The 17,752-nt window shown below is 31.8% G+C and overlaps 2 protein-coding genes across 9 annotated transcripts; one reads left to right on the forward strand and one right to left on the reverse strand.

Moving 5' to 3' along the window:
- The first annotated feature begins 5,864 nt into the window (after positions 1 to 5,864).
- LOC101249796 (uncharacterized) lies at positions 5,865 to 12,045 on the forward strand. Of its 8 annotated transcripts, none has more exons than XM_026029841.2 (5): positions 5,875 to 6,202; positions 6,595 to 6,669; positions 6,951 to 8,772; positions 9,936 to 11,085; positions 11,185 to 12,045. In XM_026029841.2, exons 1-5 carry the CDS (start codon positions 6,141 to 6,143, stop codon positions 12,021 to 12,023), a joined length of 3,948 nt encoding a protein of 1,315 aa, XP_025885626.2. In that variant the 5' UTR covers positions 5,875 to 6,140; the 3' UTR covers positions 12,024 to 12,045. The 8 variants fall into 8 exon arrangements, with proteins under 8 accessions (XP_069150954.1, XP_025885625.2, XP_069150955.1 ...); XM_069294855.1 differs by having other exon boundaries at positions 5,997 to 6,202; positions 7,045 to 8,772; XM_069294853.1 differs by lacking the exon at positions 6,595 to 6,669 and having other exon boundaries at positions 5,865 to 6,202.
- Positions 12,046 to 15,290: 3,245 nt separating this feature from the next.
- Positions 15,291 to 16,219, reverse strand: LOC101248649 (uncharacterized). The gene is made up of 3 exons (XM_010319536.4): positions 15,859 to 16,219; positions 15,571 to 15,777; positions 15,291 to 15,483 (listed from the first exon to the last, which is right to left on the reverse strand). Exons 1-3 carry the CDS (start codon positions 16,054 to 16,056, stop codon positions 15,391 to 15,393), a joined length of 498 nt encoding a protein of 165 aa, XP_010317838.3. The 5' UTR covers positions 16,057 to 16,219; the 3' UTR covers positions 15,291 to 15,390.
- Between the last annotated feature and the right edge of the window lie 1,533 nt (positions 16,220 to 17,752).

Here is a 17,752-nt window from a genome sequence, read left to right on the forward strand (position 1 = left end):
AGAGTGAGAAAAAGTAAAGAATGGGGAAGAGAAAATGTGATTTGAATTTTTATTTTAATAAATTATTAGTGATATAGAAATTTATTGAGGTAAAAAATGATGTATATTATAGTTAAATCTGGAAAAAATAGTTGGGGAAGAAAGGAGGAGTATTTTTCTTTTTTAAAAAATTATTAAGGTGGTGAAACACATGTGTCAAGTGCGTGTATTTTACCACAAGACACATGCCTAGTAATGACATTTCAGAGTGGAAATAATTTTACTTTAGAATAGATTAGGGGGGGGGGGATATATACTATTAACCATGTGTTAAGAAATAATATTATAGATTAAATATTTGCTAAAATTCAATAGATCATATAGTCGTTTATGGTGTCTATTTACTTATATTGTAGATGATTTAGTGTGTAGAGTTTTAGCTTATACACAGAGGATTAAGAGTTTGTTTGGATGAACTTAAAAGTTGGTCAAACTGACTTAAAAGTCAGTTTTTGACTTATTTGAGTGTTTACAATTATCAAAGTGACTTATTTTAAGTCAAAAATGACTTATTTTAAGCCAAAAGTTAAAAGGTAGGTGAGGGGTTCTTTTTTTTTTTACAACTTAAAAGTCATTTTATGTTGATCAAGTATATTACCTTTTTGCCGTTAATTATTATTATTATTATTATTATTATATATTTTTTATATTTTTTTTATTAGTAGTAGTAGTATTTTACTTTTTTTTTTAATTCTATTTTTTATTATTTTACTATTTTTATTATTATGTTTATTTATATTATTATTATTATTATTATTATCATCACTATTATCATTTTTATTCTTATTATTGTTTTATTTTTATTTTTATTTTTATTTTTATTTTATTACTATTATTATTATTATTATTATTATTATTAAAAATTTATGATGATAAAGAAATATGTGAATGATAGGAAATATTAATACTTATGGATGTAAAATATAAATTAATTTTGTTTTAATTTTTTTAGTAATAAAAACCTTAAATTAATCAACTTTTTATCATGTTAACAGTTTTAAGGGTATTTCAGACATTTTGATAAAAAAAGTGTTTACCAGCACTTATTTGCCGAACAAATCAACAACTTTTTTCCACCTAAAACACTTTTATCCAAACACATAACCGCCTATTTTTAAAATAAGTTTCAGCACTTTTAAAAGTACTTTTTAAAAGTTGTTTTTTTAAGCCCATCCAAACGAGCTCTAAATCATCAGTTCTTATAAGTATAAAATTTTTGGTTCATAATCTAGGATGGAAATTGGACATGTCATCGGGTACGGTTGTAGCACAAAATTATATGTAATTTATCTTGATTATGGGAATGGTATAGTTCCAACTTCTTGTGTTAGTACATTTTGTATGTATTGAACGGGACCGAGTAGTAGAGATAATTGTTTTAGATTGACTAACAAAATCATATTCTCTAAACTATTAAATGTACTTATATTCTCAATCTTGATATAACTATTATGATATGTATATATTAATTATTGTTTTGATTTATTAAAAGATGAGATTCTGAGATGGGTCAATATGTCTGGTAAGCTGGATGATAATAATATATGTTGGTGAAACAAAAAGTTAGTTGATGGAATTCATGTCTCGTTATAGAGATTGATTGATATGCCTTTTTGAGATTCTTATAAGTTTTCATTGTGTCAAATCTTGCAATTGGATTTATGAATTCGACACATGAAATAAATTAAGTAGTGCTTTAAAGAAACTTAATCATTAAGTTAAATTCGTCAATAATTTAATTTATTGAATAGTATCTGGAATCTTAACATGGAGAATTACATAAGTGTTTAATGGGTAATTACGAAATAGAGAAGTGCAATTACGAATTTTTAGTGGAATGATTGTAATTTATTATGGTAAGAATAACTCAAATTAATTATTTGGAATTATTTTCATAATAGGAAGCCTCAGTAATTAATTTCGTGGACCCTATTGTGTCCATATTTAACTAGAACTAAGAATCCTAATTCTAAATGGAAAACGGGAGAGATGTTAGTTTTATTATAAAGAGAAAACTAACGTGAAAATCTTGAGACAAGAAAGCAAACGTGAAAATTTGCTAAAGAAGAAAAAAAGTGAATTTTATTCTCTTCTTTAGATAGGGAACAAATCTCATTCTTCTAACCCTAGATAGATGATTAGTTTTCTATTAGATACTTGCCCACCCAAGTATTGAGAGAGTTCGGATGTGACTTGGGTCACTGTAGAAGATCATAGCTATCTTGTAGATTCTCTTGAAAGTCTGTCTATCTTGGGGATTCGATTGAAGGTATTTGCTCACGCTTCAAAAGATAATTCCTGAATTAAATTTCATTAGGTTTATGTGTTCTAGCATGATATATGTTTTACCATAAACTGTATGGTTATCTATTATTCATGTCAGTAGAAAAGATCTAAATATGCTTCCACTATGCATATAGTTTTTTATCGGGGGGGGGGGGGGAGAGGGGGTAATAAAATCTATGTGAAGTACCAAGTGTGTGGTTCAAATTTCGGTAATAGACTGAGGGTCATTTGACTATTTTCTCTATATTAATTTAACTTATTTTGAATATATAAAATATATTTATATTTCATGTAAGGTTATTTGGTTTCTTTCGAATTTTTTTCGGTTTTAATAAAGGGAAAAGGGTTTGATATAATCCTCAACTTTATCATTTAGAGTTGATATACCCCTTGTTACGAAAGTGGCTCATATATATCCCTACTTATAAACAAATAGCTCACATATACCCTTTTCCTGTAACTAAAATGAAAAAGAAATTAATTTCAATTTAATATTTTATTATTCTTTTCTAAAAAATATAATCCCATATGAGTAAATTTAATTCTCGTTAAACATATTTTTTTTGACTTTTTTTTTGTTTAATTGACTAATTTAGAATTATTATTTTGATACTCAAATTTATTTATGTTTCACTAACATTCTTAAAAAACTTATTGTAAATGAACATATTTTTTTCTTCGAATACAAAAAATCAAATAACAATATAGAAAAATAAAAATAGTTTAAATTTACTTTCTTTAAACTAAGAAATGAAAGAAAAAAAATAATATAAGAATAAGAAACTCAAATAATTATAATAAAAGAAGTCAAAATATAATTTATGTATGAAAAAATTTAAAATATACCTTGAACTTTGATAGAAAAATCGTATATAACCCTAAATAATTTTTTTAAAAAATTAAAAGTAAAAAATATAAATTTAAAAATAATTTTTTAACTTTCGTTAAATGAAGGGTATATGTGAGCTCATTTTGTAACGGCAGGGTAAATGTGAGCCGTAAGTATAACGGTAAGGGCATATATGAGCCACTTTCATAACGAATGACATATCAGCTCCAAATAACAAAGTTGAGGGGTATATCAACCTTTTTCCCTTTAATAAATTAAAAAGATCATTCAAATTGTTCAGAACGATTATACACTTAAATAAAAGTGTACGATTTTATTGAAGAAATAACATAAATCGATTCAATTCAGTTAGAGTTGATCTGTTCAGATGATTTTCACATCCCTCTAACACCCCTACATAAACCTTATTCCTAAATAACAACTTCAAACTTTTTTTTCCCGATTTCTTACCAGCTTTTACTATCTGCGTTGAAGTTCGACTGAATTCGAATAGAAAAATTCTATGTCGATAGTAAAACACTCTCTAACAAAGATGACTCTAAACGCAAGTGGAATCGAATTTGAGACCTCTAATTAAGTAGATTCAAACTTAAAGAAAAATAGACAGAAATATTCATATACTAGTCAATAAAACTATTATTATTGAAATATATATATATATATATATATATATATATATATATATATATATATATATGGATTATAAGAAAAAAAAACAAAATAGTTTAATTTCATCATCTAAAATATAGAATTATTTAGATATATTTAATAGAAAACCATTTTTCGTGTGGGATAGCTGGAGTAATTTTATTTCATAATATGTCATTTTATCTTGATTCTTAATTCTTTTTTGCTTATCGTTCTTTGAAAATCACACTCTCATTTCATAATTATATATAATTTTTTTCATCTTTAATACTGACCTTATATTTAAATAACATTTTATTTTTTTTAAATATTTTTTATTCGATATCTATATTGAAATCCGACTAAATTCAGATACTGAAAGTCCTTTAGAAATGTGTATTGGATATGTAGCAAGAATTGATGGGAAATAGGGGGAAGGAGAGGAATTTGAAAAGTTGAGAACTTGAAAAGTCCTCTTATGCTTTAATGAAGAAGCATTTGTCCCTCATCGGTGATGGAAAGAAAATAAGGAGAGTTTAAATATAGAAACACTCATATTAATTGTTAAAAGGGTTGGAAAGAGGGACCCCTCGCGCCGTCGTCGTCGCTCGCTCGTCTTGGCCTCGGCAAATAATCGAGAGATTATTTTTTGGACAAAGTTTGTTTTAATTATTTATTTATTTAATTAATTAAAATGGCCAAAAAATGTTTTATTAGTTGATAACAGAAGTTTGAAAATTAACCGAAATGTTTCAACTTTTTAGTTGACTAACCCGGCTCGACTCAATCCGCGCGACCTGTTTTATTTGAACTTTCCTGTTTTATTTAAATTTTCCGCCATGACTGTTTTGAAAGGTTGCAACTTTCAGGAACAGTCAGTACCATTTGAAAGGTTGCAAACTTTTATTAATGGTCGTGTCGATTCTAAAAGGGTTGCAACCTTGCAGAATATATTCTTCTTGCCTATAAATACCATTCATTTTTCAGAATATTTTCTAACGAATTTTCTGATCTTCTTCTTCTGCACACATTTTTTCTTCGTGTACTTTTCTGATGTGGATTGATTAGCTGACAGTAGAGTTTTTGATATCTATACTCTGCTGATTAAGATCATTTTACCCAGGGAGGTTATATTCCAAATCAAACCTCGGATACTAGAGGGGAATAATTTTTTTAAGGGGACACTATGAGTTCAATGGACTTGATCTTTTTTCGATTTAAAGATTTTTTCAAATTCTGATACGTTCTTACAGATTTTAGTTAAATTTCTATTCATCTCTCTTACTGGTTTTATAAATTTTAATTACTTCGTATTTCTGAACAATTTATTAAAATTAATAATTTTTAATTTTGATTACACAAATCGATAAAAATATGCGGAGGTTATCAGTATTATCGCCATTTTGGAAAGTCAGTAAAAAGACAAATCATAAATAATTTTCAAAGAGATCATTATATATTTTGGTTGAAATTGAGATGAACATTTGCCACTTATTCAAATATAGATAGAGTCGATGGAGGTTTTCTGTTAAAATAATAATAACAATAATATATATTGATTTATTTAATTATTACTCTCACAATATTTTTTGTTTTAAAGTAATATAACATATTAATTATTTTACACCACTAACTCCATGTGAATTGCATATAAAATGAAAAGAATTTTTGAAATTTTATAAGAATTGTGTTAAATATAATTAAATTTTATTGCATATAATATAAGATTTCTACGATAATTTTAGGTAAAGACAATTATTATTGTTTAGATTATGATAACTTCTCAATAAAACAATAATAATAATATTTTAAATAAACTGAAATAATTAAAATATAAAAAAATTTATAAATTTTAATCTAAACATTATTGTATTTCAAATGCAGGAACCCAAATACTAATTAAATTAAATTTACGGAGAGTAACCAAAGGACTATGATTAAGCATTTCAACATAGATCTTCTTTTTATCTTTTTTTATATATATATACACTTTCAAGATTATTAATTTTTTTTAAAAATAATTTAATAATAGATATTTATTTAAAGAAAAGAGTGTATTGTGTGGGGCAGTTGAGTAATTTTGTTGTGGAATGAGTTAATTGCTCTCTGTTTTTCAGTTTTTATTTTTTTTTATCTTCGTCATTCGAGCCATTCATTCGGGTGCATATTATCTATCAGGTGTATGTGCGTCTTTGTTGTTTTTGTTTGTGTGCTGCTCACAAGACTCTCCTTTTTCTTTCTTTTGGTGTTGAAAATCCCAATCGCTTATAAGCCCTAGCCACCATCATCACAAACTCATTTTTTCTTTTTCACTCATGTTCGTTTTCAATCTTCGTCAATGGACTCTCAAACCCTAATGATCGGACCTTCATATCATCTCTCCGGCATCTCCTCCCGCCGGTAACAATTTTTATTTCATTTTATATTTTTTTTGATTGTTTTTTTTTTCATGTAGCTTTATGTTGTTCTTATTTCCGAGCTTTTGAATGCTTATTTATGGTATGTTTGCTTGCTTGAACATGCAAAAAAAGAAAAAGGTTTAAGCTGTGAATGAGAGTGTCGGAGTTTGCAAGCTTTGTTTAGCTTCTATTCCTACTTAAATATGAGTTAATTGCATATTTAATATCGACCGCTGAAGTATCAGCGTCTTGTAGTTTTTTTTTTCTATGGGAGTTATTAGAAATCGTCATCTGTTCTTCTATTTTTAGATTATCTGATTGTGTCTTGTACTATTTTTCATTTCATTCCCAAGATTAATGCCTTTTTTTTTCTTCTTATTATATGGGGGGCAGGAGAAGGGGAAATGGGGGAGGGGATTACAAGGTAGAACGGAATCCTCACCAACAAGGTGAAAGTGAAAAGTCCAGGTAGCCAACCCAACCAACTGAGTTACTGAGACACCCTTTGACTTATTTTCATTATTAAAATTGGTGCCTTTTGTTTTCTTCCTGAAATAATAGACTACTACCAGTTTGTACTATTCTTGTAGTTGTTGTGGTGGAGGTGTTTGTACCTTCCCCAAAATTTTTGTTTGTGTTTGCATATCCCCTGCCTAATAGCTGTTTAAAGTTTTTGTCTTTCTTGTAAATGATGATTGATGTTCTAATTTTTTAAATCGGCTATTAATCTGTATTAGTAATTTCTTCAGGAGAGTGTTTCACCATGGTGAAACATTCTGCTTTATGATGGTTCTGTTCCATATCATCATTATTCTGGCTAAAGGTGAACCATGTTCAATGAAGGGACAGCAAAACCAAGCAGAGTATGATGCATGTATGTCCTACAAACCCAATGAGGAGGATGGCTTTAGTGGTGATTTGTCAAATGGTTTCATTCTTGAGAACCCCGTACCTCGTCAAAGTCTTGATAGCGTGTGTTCACATACAGACTTGTTCTGCTTTCCACCCAGATTGCGGGAGTTTTTGTTTGAAGAGAAGAATACCCAATCACAAGTGGAAGAAGTTTCTGGGGTTCAATCTGATGTTGATTTGCCTGTAGGATCAGATGAAGAGAATAAAAATCTTAGCAGGTCATCCGATTCTTGTATTTTCAAGTTCTTGGGTGGAAGAACAATTTCATGCTATCTGAGTTACCCAGAGTTTTACAGTGAATTGCCTTGTAATTGTATAAGAAGGAATAGGGCAGATGGTGTTTCTTTCGGTGAAGTGCCTTTGTCTGATGATAAATATAAAAAATTGAAACCAAAAGCAGAAGACGGGACAGGCAGTTTCAACATTTTGGGTGGTTCTTCCCCTCATGTAGAAATCAATCCCCCTTTGCTCGACTGGGGGGAGAAGTATTTATATTTTCCTTCATTAGCTTTTCTAAATGTTAAAAATACACACAGCGACAGGTCACTGACTGTCTTTGAACCTTATGGAACCAATTCTCAGTTTTACCCTTGCAATTTCAGCGAAATATTGTTGGCACCTGGTGAAACTGCATCAATTTGTTTTGTGTTTTTGCCTACATGGTTGGGTTTATCTTCAGCGCAGTTTGTTTTGCAGACTAGCTCCGGTGGTTTCTTGGTTCAGGCTAAGGGCTTTACTGTTGAATCTCCATATCACATACAGCCTTTAGTCGGTCTTGATATTTCCTCTAGTGGAAGGCTGAGTAAAAATCTTTCTTTGTATAATCCTTACAATGAAGCCCTCTATGTGGAGGAGGTAACTATTTGGACGTCTATTTCTTCAGGAGATAATACCCGTTATGCAAAAGCAATTTGTAATATGAATAAAGGTGAAGATTCAAACAATAATTTCAGCTTGCTTGGTGTTAAGGAGTGGCTGGATGTCAAGGGTGATGATGAGGTTGGTATCCCTCTAGTTGCAATTAGACCCCATAGGAATTGGAAAATTGATCCTCACAAAACTGAGACCATCATAGAATTAGATTTCCCTAGTCATACAACGGGAGAGATATTTGGTGCCTTTTCTCTGGAGTTGCTTAGCTCTTCCAAAGGTAAAGCTGATACAATTATTGTCCCTCTCAAAGCAGAACTTGGCAAGATGTCTGCTCACAGTGAGCTCATGGATCCACTTCTTTTGTCTATTCAAACTGTAGAACCATGTGCGACTGATGGTACTAGTGTTGTTGCTCTGTCAGTGAGAAATGATTCACCTTACATATTGAGCATTGTCAAGGTAAGTGAGGCTGGAGAGAACATCAAGTATTTTCGTGTCAGATATGTTGAGGGACTAATACTCTTCCCTGATACTGTTACGCAAGTCGCTGTGGTCACGTACCCTCTGGTGCAAGCTCATGAAATGAGCATGAACTGTAAATTGCTCGTATCAACTAATGACTCGAGAACTTCTGAAATTGAAGTTGCTTGCATGGATGTAGTCAGCATTCATTCAGGAGATAAATATGACTCTTCAATTGGTCAAAAAGAAAACTCTGATGAAGTTGAACCTGGAAACACAAGAGCCTCTTCAAGCAGCAGCATGCGGTCACCATTAGAAATCAAGGTATTGGAATTCTGCTATTTGGTTCTTATTATGTCTCATTTCATGGGTGTGGCATCTTCTTTTCGGAGGATATTTTAAACACTTGAATGAGTAAAAATAATTTGTCAAACTTCTGGAAGATTCAGGGCTGTCAGATTTGAGAATTCAAGATTTGTGTGTTATTCCTATTTGAGGCATTTTTGCAAGCAACTGGAATTCATATTTATTCTTTTGTCTGAAACTAATATTGTGGCAAGAAACTCAAACTAAGCCCTTGAGAGAGATCTGTGTATGTAGAGTATAGAAGTCCTTTTCTTTTCAACTGGTAGAGTATTAAAGTCCTTAATTATCAGCATAAAGTAAGACTGAAGATTGTGTCCTGTAACACGTGATAGGTGGAGCCATATATACCATATTATGTATAATGCAGGGGCTCTTCGTCTCTATTTAATCTGTAGTAGGAGATACACACTTATACTTTAAAATTTTAATGTACCAGAAGCACTAAAGATAACCGAAGTAATCTTCAGTGGAAATATAATTGTGCATGTTCAGTGTATATTTCAGGATGCTGGATACAATTTCACTCTTTGATAGAAGTTGTTTTGGTTAACATTGTGTTCTTTGAATACATAATGGGCGGAGATTCTTCTGCAAATATACTCACATAGTCACATGATAACTTATACTCCCTCTGTTTTAAAAAAGAATTAGCTGCTCTCTTTTTAGTATGTTTCAAAAAGAATGATCCTTTTCCTTTTTTGGCAACACTTCAATTTCAGCTTTCCACGTGACATATTTAAGGCCACAAGATTAAAGGACATTTTGGTACATTTGACATTTAGTTTAGAACCACAAGATTGAGAAGTCTTTTTTATTTTTTTAAACTTTGTGTCAAGTCAAACTAGGTCATTTATTTTTTAAATGGAGGAAGTAATGTTTATCAATAGCTATTTATTTGATTTATGATGCTTGAATCAGTGAGCTGTTTTTACTAGTTCAGCAGAGTTGTACTTCTGAGTCATATTTATTTCATGTGAAACTTTACTTTTTAGCTTTTCTTAATTTGAATGTACATGCAGTGGAAATAGTTGTCACTGCTGTATCAGTCGTATACCTTTGTTTGGTACAGATGTATATAAAATTAGCTCCTGATTTGTTTTTTCTATCCATTTAATCTGAAGGCTGTGGATACAACAATGGCAGATGAGTCGGTATTGAAGAACTGGAAATCTCATGCTACTGCTTATGACATGTCTGTTCTGGATGAAAGCGAAGTAGTGTTTCCAGTGATTCAAGTCGGAAGTTATCACTCTCAGTGGATAACAATAGAGAACCCAAGTCAAAAACCAATCTTGGTGCAGCTTGTTCTGAACTCCTGGGAAATTATTGATGAGTGCAAGACTTCAGGAAGCCATTTGCAGCCTTCTCTATCCAGTAGAATAGTTGCTAACTACTCTACTGCTCCAAAGAGATATGGTTTTTCGCTAGCGGAGAATGCAGTAACTGAAGGACTTCTTCACCCTTTTAGTAAAGCATCATTTGGTCCAATTTTATTTCAACCTGCAGCTCGATGTCAGTGGAGAAGTTCAGCATTGCTCAGGAACAATCTTTCTGGTGTGGAGTGGTTAAGTCTCAAAGGTTCTGGGGGGTTGCTTTCTTTGGTCTTGCTTGATGCATCTGTACCTGTGCAGAACTTGGATTTCAAATTAAACATGCCAACCCCTCTTAATCTCTCTTCTTCGGGTGTGCTATATAACATGAAGGATAAATTTCATGCATGTTCTCTGTCATTGTCAAAGGAGCTTCATGCAAAGAACGTGGGTGACTTCCCCTTGGAGGTCAAAAAAATTGAAATCTCTGGAACAGAGTGTGGAACAGATGGGTTCGTAATAAATGGTTGTAAAGGCTTTTCTCTTGAACCTGAGGAGTCTATAAAGCTTGAGATATCATATCATACTGATTTTTCTGCTGCCACTATACATAGAGATCTTGAACTGGCTTTGGCAACTGGCATACTTGTTATACCAATGAAAGCTAGCCTTCCTATCTGTGTGCTTCATTTCTGCAAGAGGTCTTTGTTCTGGACGAGGGTGAAGAAATTGCTCGTCACTATTCTCTTTCTAACTTCTTTATTCTTTCTAGTTCTGTGGTGCATCATACCCCAAGTGGTGGCCTTTGGCTCCCATGAGTGCTTGCCTAAGAGTGGAAAAAGCTATATGACATCTGTTAGTCATGCTGGAAAATTGTCTCGCATGCATCCCACTGAGAAACAGATTGGCAAGTTTGTCTTCTCCTTTAAATTGAACAGTTTGCTTCGGTCAATTGGGGAAGGTGAGGCTCTGTCAGTTGAAAGTTTCAGTGCATGTGAAGATATTCAAGCTGTCTCCCAAAATCAAAGTGTAACTGATCAGAATGTGAATCATTGTGCAGGATATAACTCTGCATCAGATACCCAAAAGGGAATGGAGGTGTCGTCCTCTACAAAGCCTGTAGCAATTCAGAGTTCTGATACATATGAAACCTCAAAAACTGGTAATCTCACTGTCAAAATTGCAAAAGAAAAAGGGAGGAGGCGGAAGAAGAAAAAGAATTCTGCGACTGCTTTGGTTGGACTTTTTGATGTTTCAAGTAGTCATAGTGGCAATTCTACACCATCATCACCCCTGTCTCCTACCTCAAATTTAACACCTCGTCGGCCATCTCCCCAGTCTGCTGTTGTGGATCGACCTGTTAAGCTCATCAATCCCTTTGCTGATGTTGGTAGTCATCAATGTAAAAAAAATATACACTCCGAATTTGCATCTCAGAGGAATGTCTTGCAGAGAGAGGTAACATTAACGGATGGTGGAAAAAATTCTTGTCCTCCTCAAGAGAAGCCTGGTGCACCTAAAAGATCAGCCAGCAAACCTGTTCTTCTGCCTTCAGCAACCTTCCCTTGTGCTGATAAATCTGTTCCTCGCTTGATGTGTCGTCAACCAGTTCTGGCTTCAAGTTCTGTAATTGCTCCTCATTTACGAGCTCCTGGATCTAAACCTCCAAATCAGATGGCACTTAAAACTGATAAAAAGATGGGTATGGAGGAAAAGTTTACTTATGATATTTGGGGTGACCATCTTTCCAATCTTCCCCTTGTAGGTAGGTCAAAGGAGGTATTGGAGACGCCTCCGCGTGCTTTAGAAAACAGCTCCAGTAGTTTCTTTCTAAGGGGTCCACAGACCCTTATTACCAACTACCAACAAATAACTGTAAGTTCTGACCGTGAAGGTTAATGATAATTTAGTTAAAATCTAATCTGCTGTCTATGATGTTTGGGTACAAGCACTTGCCTCTTAGTTAACTTCTATAAAAAATATGTGCATAACCATGTTTTGATAAAAGATAGACAAAGTAGGACACAACTGATTGCTACTATAAAACAGATCAATAACCGTTTGATTGTGGAATGTAGAACTATAGACACGCCAGCATAATGATCAAATAGCAAGAAGCATCAAGTCAATCGATTTTACTTTCGTCATTTTGGAACATGCTTAAAACTATCCTTCTCTTGCAAAAATGTTAAATTGTATATCATACTTAAATCTTGATATACTTATCTATAACAATTGCACCATATTGCATGTCAAATTGCTTTAATGAATTTTTGGATCTTCTTATCATTTAATGCTAGATCATATCATGTAATAGGGTGCCCGCGGTTATGTAATTGAGTTTACTTTTGTCATTTTGGAACATGCTTAAAACTATACTTCTCTTGCAAAAATGTTAAATTGTATATCATACTTAAATCTTGATATACTTATCTATAATTTTGAGCATAACAATTGCACCATATTGCATGTCAAATTCCTTTAATGAAATTTTGGATCTTCTTATCATTTAATGCTAGATCATATCATGTAATAGGGTGCCCGCGGTTATGTAATCTAACTACTCCTGCTGGTTGAATTGACATCTTCCATTGGATACATTGATCAGTTATATAGAGTTTCAATTCTTTGTTTTGCTGAGTAAACAATAGGAACTATGGTGATTAGAAACAAGTCATACACGACAAGTGACAACCTAGAAATTTCCTCCATTAGGGAATGACTTCAAATTTATTTGCGTCACTTGAATTTTCTCGTAAATGCCTATTTTCAGCTCTTGCTACCTTTTTAGTGTGTCTGAATCATTCCTATTCTCACAAAACTTCAGTTTCACTTTTGTATTAAAATAGGAAGGAGCTCGCAGGTAATGCATCAAAAAAAGCCTTTTCCTAATGCCACTCTCATAGACTACTCTATGCATATGTCCTGTGGTAATCCAGATTCGCCTTAGAACTGGTTCCTTTTGTTTTCAAAGCTACAGAGTGAATTCATGCATTGCGATGATTTTTGCTTAAGTTTCTGCTTGATATATTTAACAAGGTGGGTTAGAAGTGGAACTCTTACTTTTTAGCATTTTAGGTAATACTTACTTCCTCATTGTTGGGAAAGGTCTGGGTTATTTGAGGTATGTGAACTTTTCTTAATTATATAACGGCTAGGAGTTCTTTTCTACAAGTTGCTCAGATCCTTAAAGAAAATATCGCTGCATGCGTGACGGATCCTCCAAAAATACATAATTTTTGTGTCTTTGGAGGATCCTACATGAATGCAACAACAATTTTTAGAGGATCCAATCATCATAGCACTTGGACATAAGTTTGAGTCTCATTGGCTGAAGAAACTTGTCTGAGACATGTTCTTTTGGTTTCAACAACCCAACTTTACTGGAAATGTGCATAACCATGTTTTGATAAAAGATTGCCAAAGTAGGGCACAACTAATTGCAACCTATTAAACCAGTCTAATAACCATTTGATAATGGGATGTAGAACTATAGACATGCCTGCATAATATGATAATTTACCACCAAGAAAGCATCAAGTTGCACGAGTTTTTTTGGTGATTTTGGAGCATGTATTAAAATTATTTTTGTCTTGCAAAAATGTTTAATTATATTCTTAGTGATCTTGATATACTTAAAATTTTGAGTATAATGATTGCCCCATATAGCATGTCAAATTCCTGTAATGAAGTTTGGATCTTTTTTCATTTAATTCTAGATCATCATCATGTGATAGGGTGCACATTGTTGTGTAATCGAACTACTCCCTACTGGTTGAATTGGCCTCTTTCGTTGGATGAATAGATCAGTTACATGGAACTTTCTCTAAGGAATTCTTTAAATTTGTTTGCCACACTTGAATTTTCATCTCTCCTTTTTTCCCCTAGTGTCTGAATCATTCCTATTCTCACAAAACTTCAGCTTCACTTTTGTGTTGAAATAGGAAAGAGCTTGCAGGTAATGCCTCCCTAAAAATAGACTACTCTAATCTATTCATATGACCTGTGGTAATCCAGATCTTCCTTAGAACTGTTTCCTTTTGCTCTCAAAGTTACAGAGTGAATTCATGCACTGTGATGATTTTACCATAAATATATTTTCTATTGTCATGTGTCTGCTTGCTATTTTTAACAAGGTGGGTCGGAAGTGTAACGTGTTCTTTGTAGCGTTCTGGGAGACTTATTTCTTTGTTGCTGGGAAAGGGTCTGAGTTATTTAAGGTATGTGAATTCTTTGTTGTTGGGAAAGGGTCTGAGTTATTTAAGGTATGTGAATTTTTCTTAATTATGTAACGGCGAGGAGCCTCTTTATGGAAACTGATGGTTGAACACTAGGTCGCTCGGATCCTAAAAATGAATGTTGCTGCACCTGTGAGGATCCTCCTAAAATGCATAATTGTTGTGTTTTTGGAGGATCTGACATGAACGCAGCAGCAATTTTTAGAGGATCCAACCATCATAGCGCTTGGAGATAACTTTTGAGTCTTATTGGCTGAAGAAACTTTTCCGAATGACCGAATCATATATGCGTTCTGTTCATGGATATCTCCTGCTATGGGCCGTCAATCACAGGGCATCTCCATGAAAGATAACTTTCCATACAAATGGCTTCTTTGCTACCTTGCAGCTGTAGTGACAGTGTAATGTCAAGGCATTTCACAGCCTCTTTGCGATGAAGGTATTTTAAATATTCAGCTGTCCATATTAATTTACGTTATTTCATTTTTGTTAATATGTATTAGAAGCTTTTGTTCTGTAGAGAGAACATCATACTTATTTTTGTTGTTCGATTGGTTGGTAAACTAGCAATTGCTTGCATTATTCCAGATAATGCTGCCTTTCTCTAAGCTTAAAGGCAAGCTGGGTTTTCTCAGCAGCCTTTGTTGTTTGATACTAGTTTTATAATATGACAATTTCAACAGAATTATCTGATTTTTGAATATTTTTTTCATCGAATAAATCATGAATTAACTGAGGATATATCGTAATTTACTGCAGGTTTCTTAGAAACTTGATCTTCAATAATATTATATATGAATACTTCCTTCTTTATTGCCTGAAATTGAATAAAGCACCCTTATGTGTTTATTGTGAAAACTAAGTTGATGGTATAGACGAGAAAGGGAAATATTGATAACTAGTTGGAATTCAAAAAGCGACAATATATGAAATTGATTTATAGATATATCGTCGTGTTGAGAAACATATAAACAAATTTTACCCTAGAAAATTAAAACGTAAACTGATTTAAAATTGCAAGTATCATTCTACAGCAAAGGTGATCTACAGGGCGTTCTCTTTCTTCTATTATATTTTCCAGCAAGTTCAACCTTGTCGAGTTGCCTTGTATCTCCAATTATCTGCAATATATATTGTGTTATATGTTGTTAGTTAAAAAAGTTATTCTAACAAAGTACATTATCCTAATGAAGTTGGAGTGTACTTACTTTGCAAGAAACTGAGCAATAATCATAGAATTCATCCTTGATTTTTCCTTCGCATATGACGCACTTAGGGTTTCCCCCGTTTCCTCCTTTTGGCTTCAGCAATATAACTTTGTGATTGTTTATTACATACGGCTGAATTTTCCTAACATCTACCTCACTTTCTATATCAGCTTTTCGAACCGATGCTTTTTCCGATACTTTAAATATCTGCGCATTATGTTAAAAAAAAAATAAATTTATAGCAGCTCTAACAAGTGTTGTTTTGGTGAAGGATTGATGATTATGTACCTGTAAAAATTGGTGAAGTTCATGTTCAGCTTCTGCATCAACCCTCCAACATGATTCACAAAGAGGTTTGTTTTTGCACATTTTACAAAAAAATGTACAATATTGATTATGTACCTCACATATACAATCATGTTCATAAAAATTATTATCTAGTAGAGGTTCCAACCATAGTGGACGGAGTTCGTTATCCCTCGCCATATCTGAACAAATAATATAGACAACAAAACTTATTTTTTTGCTTATAATAAATTCAATGTAATCTAACTGAGTACCTTACCCCCTACATTATATAGAGATGTCAATAAACCATATTCCCTTATTTGTATAGGACTTGAAATCCATGTGAAAAAAGAAAAAAAAATAGTATTATTCCTATTAATATTGAAGAAAAAGGAACTCCTGCTGAAACGGATTACTTTAGTCATTATTCAACTAAAATTGAGCTTGAAAAATTTACTTTTATGGTAACCTTTTTTGAATCAAATATACAACGATTTGTTTTATAGGCAAATTCAAATTTAGCTGAGATTGCAACTATTTTATTTACCACAATATTTCACATGTATATTGCATATAAATTAATTGAATTATTCTAGAATTTTTAATCATTTAAATATTACAGTAATCACATCTTGTGGTTATGGCTTACACGGGAAAATATGTTAATGCAAAGGAACTGGCTACAGAAAAATATATTATTTTTTTAATTTTTTGATATTGGTTATTTGACAATTCAGTTTTCTATGATATTGACAGTCCAATTGATGTGACAACGAATGGATTTAAAAAATGAACTATTTTTTAAATCATAATTCTTTATGTATTTTAAATATTCTGAATTATCAATTATTGTAATTTATAGTATTTTTTTTAATGCAATTTCCAAATATTCAAAATTTATTTTGACAAAAATTTAAAAGATTTATGTCCAAATTAAGTAGATTTAACCGCAAAAAGCAAAAAATATCATTTAGACAAAGCAATATTAATAATGTAATATGAATTTATATATTACATATACATTGATTTAATTATTTTAGAATTTTATACTGATTTGGTTTATGTACATATAATTGCATAACTTGAAAGTTACTTTATTTAGCGGTTCAATTTGAGCTTGATATCCTAATTAAGTTAAACTAGACGAAACAAAAACAAATTGAATTAATTTCGGTTTGAAATCTAGTTGAAATTTAATAAGGACATAATTTATAAATGTGTCCTTTAACTTTATCTCATTTTATATCTATGTCCTTCAACTTTGGTTCTGCGCAAGTAAACACTCAAACTGATATAAAGTTGAATAAGTAGACACATGAGTCCTACGTGTCACGTAGGACACGTGCGTTTCGTCAAAAAATTACATCGTATTTATAAGAAAAATAATAATTTAAATGGTTAAATAACACATTTTGGACATCCTTGAAAAACAATAAAAAATTTCTAGCTTAGAGGTTTTAGTCGTTCAACTCTTACTAAGTTCTTTGCAACTTGATTTTTTTCTTTTCATTAAAATTTAAAAGAATTATTTAATTTAAAGTTAATAAGAAAATCCTATTTATTTATTCCATTAAGCTACTAAAAGTGAAAATACTTTATATAAATTTTCTTTTAATATAACTCGTTTGATTCTATTACTTATTTTTCATTTTTTGTTGTTAGTCATCAGATGTTTGTGAAATGTTGAAGCATAAAAGCGATTTCACTCTAAACTGAAATATCCCTCTTTTTCTTTATTTGTCACTTCCTATCAATAAACGTGACACTAAAGCTAAATATTATGAAGTTTGATTTTAACTTTTTTTAATAAATTTTAATTTAAAAAATTCATCGTTAATGTTATGTAGTTTGATTCACAAAATTTAAATACACCAATTTTTTAAATTATTTTTAC

The sequence above is a fragment of the Solanum lycopersicum genome, chromosome 3, assembly GCF_036512215.1.
Source record: "Solanum lycopersicum chromosome 3, SLM_r2.1".
NCBI classification, from domain to species: Eukaryota; Viridiplantae; Streptophyta; class Magnoliopsida; order Solanales; family Solanaceae; genus Solanum; species Solanum lycopersicum.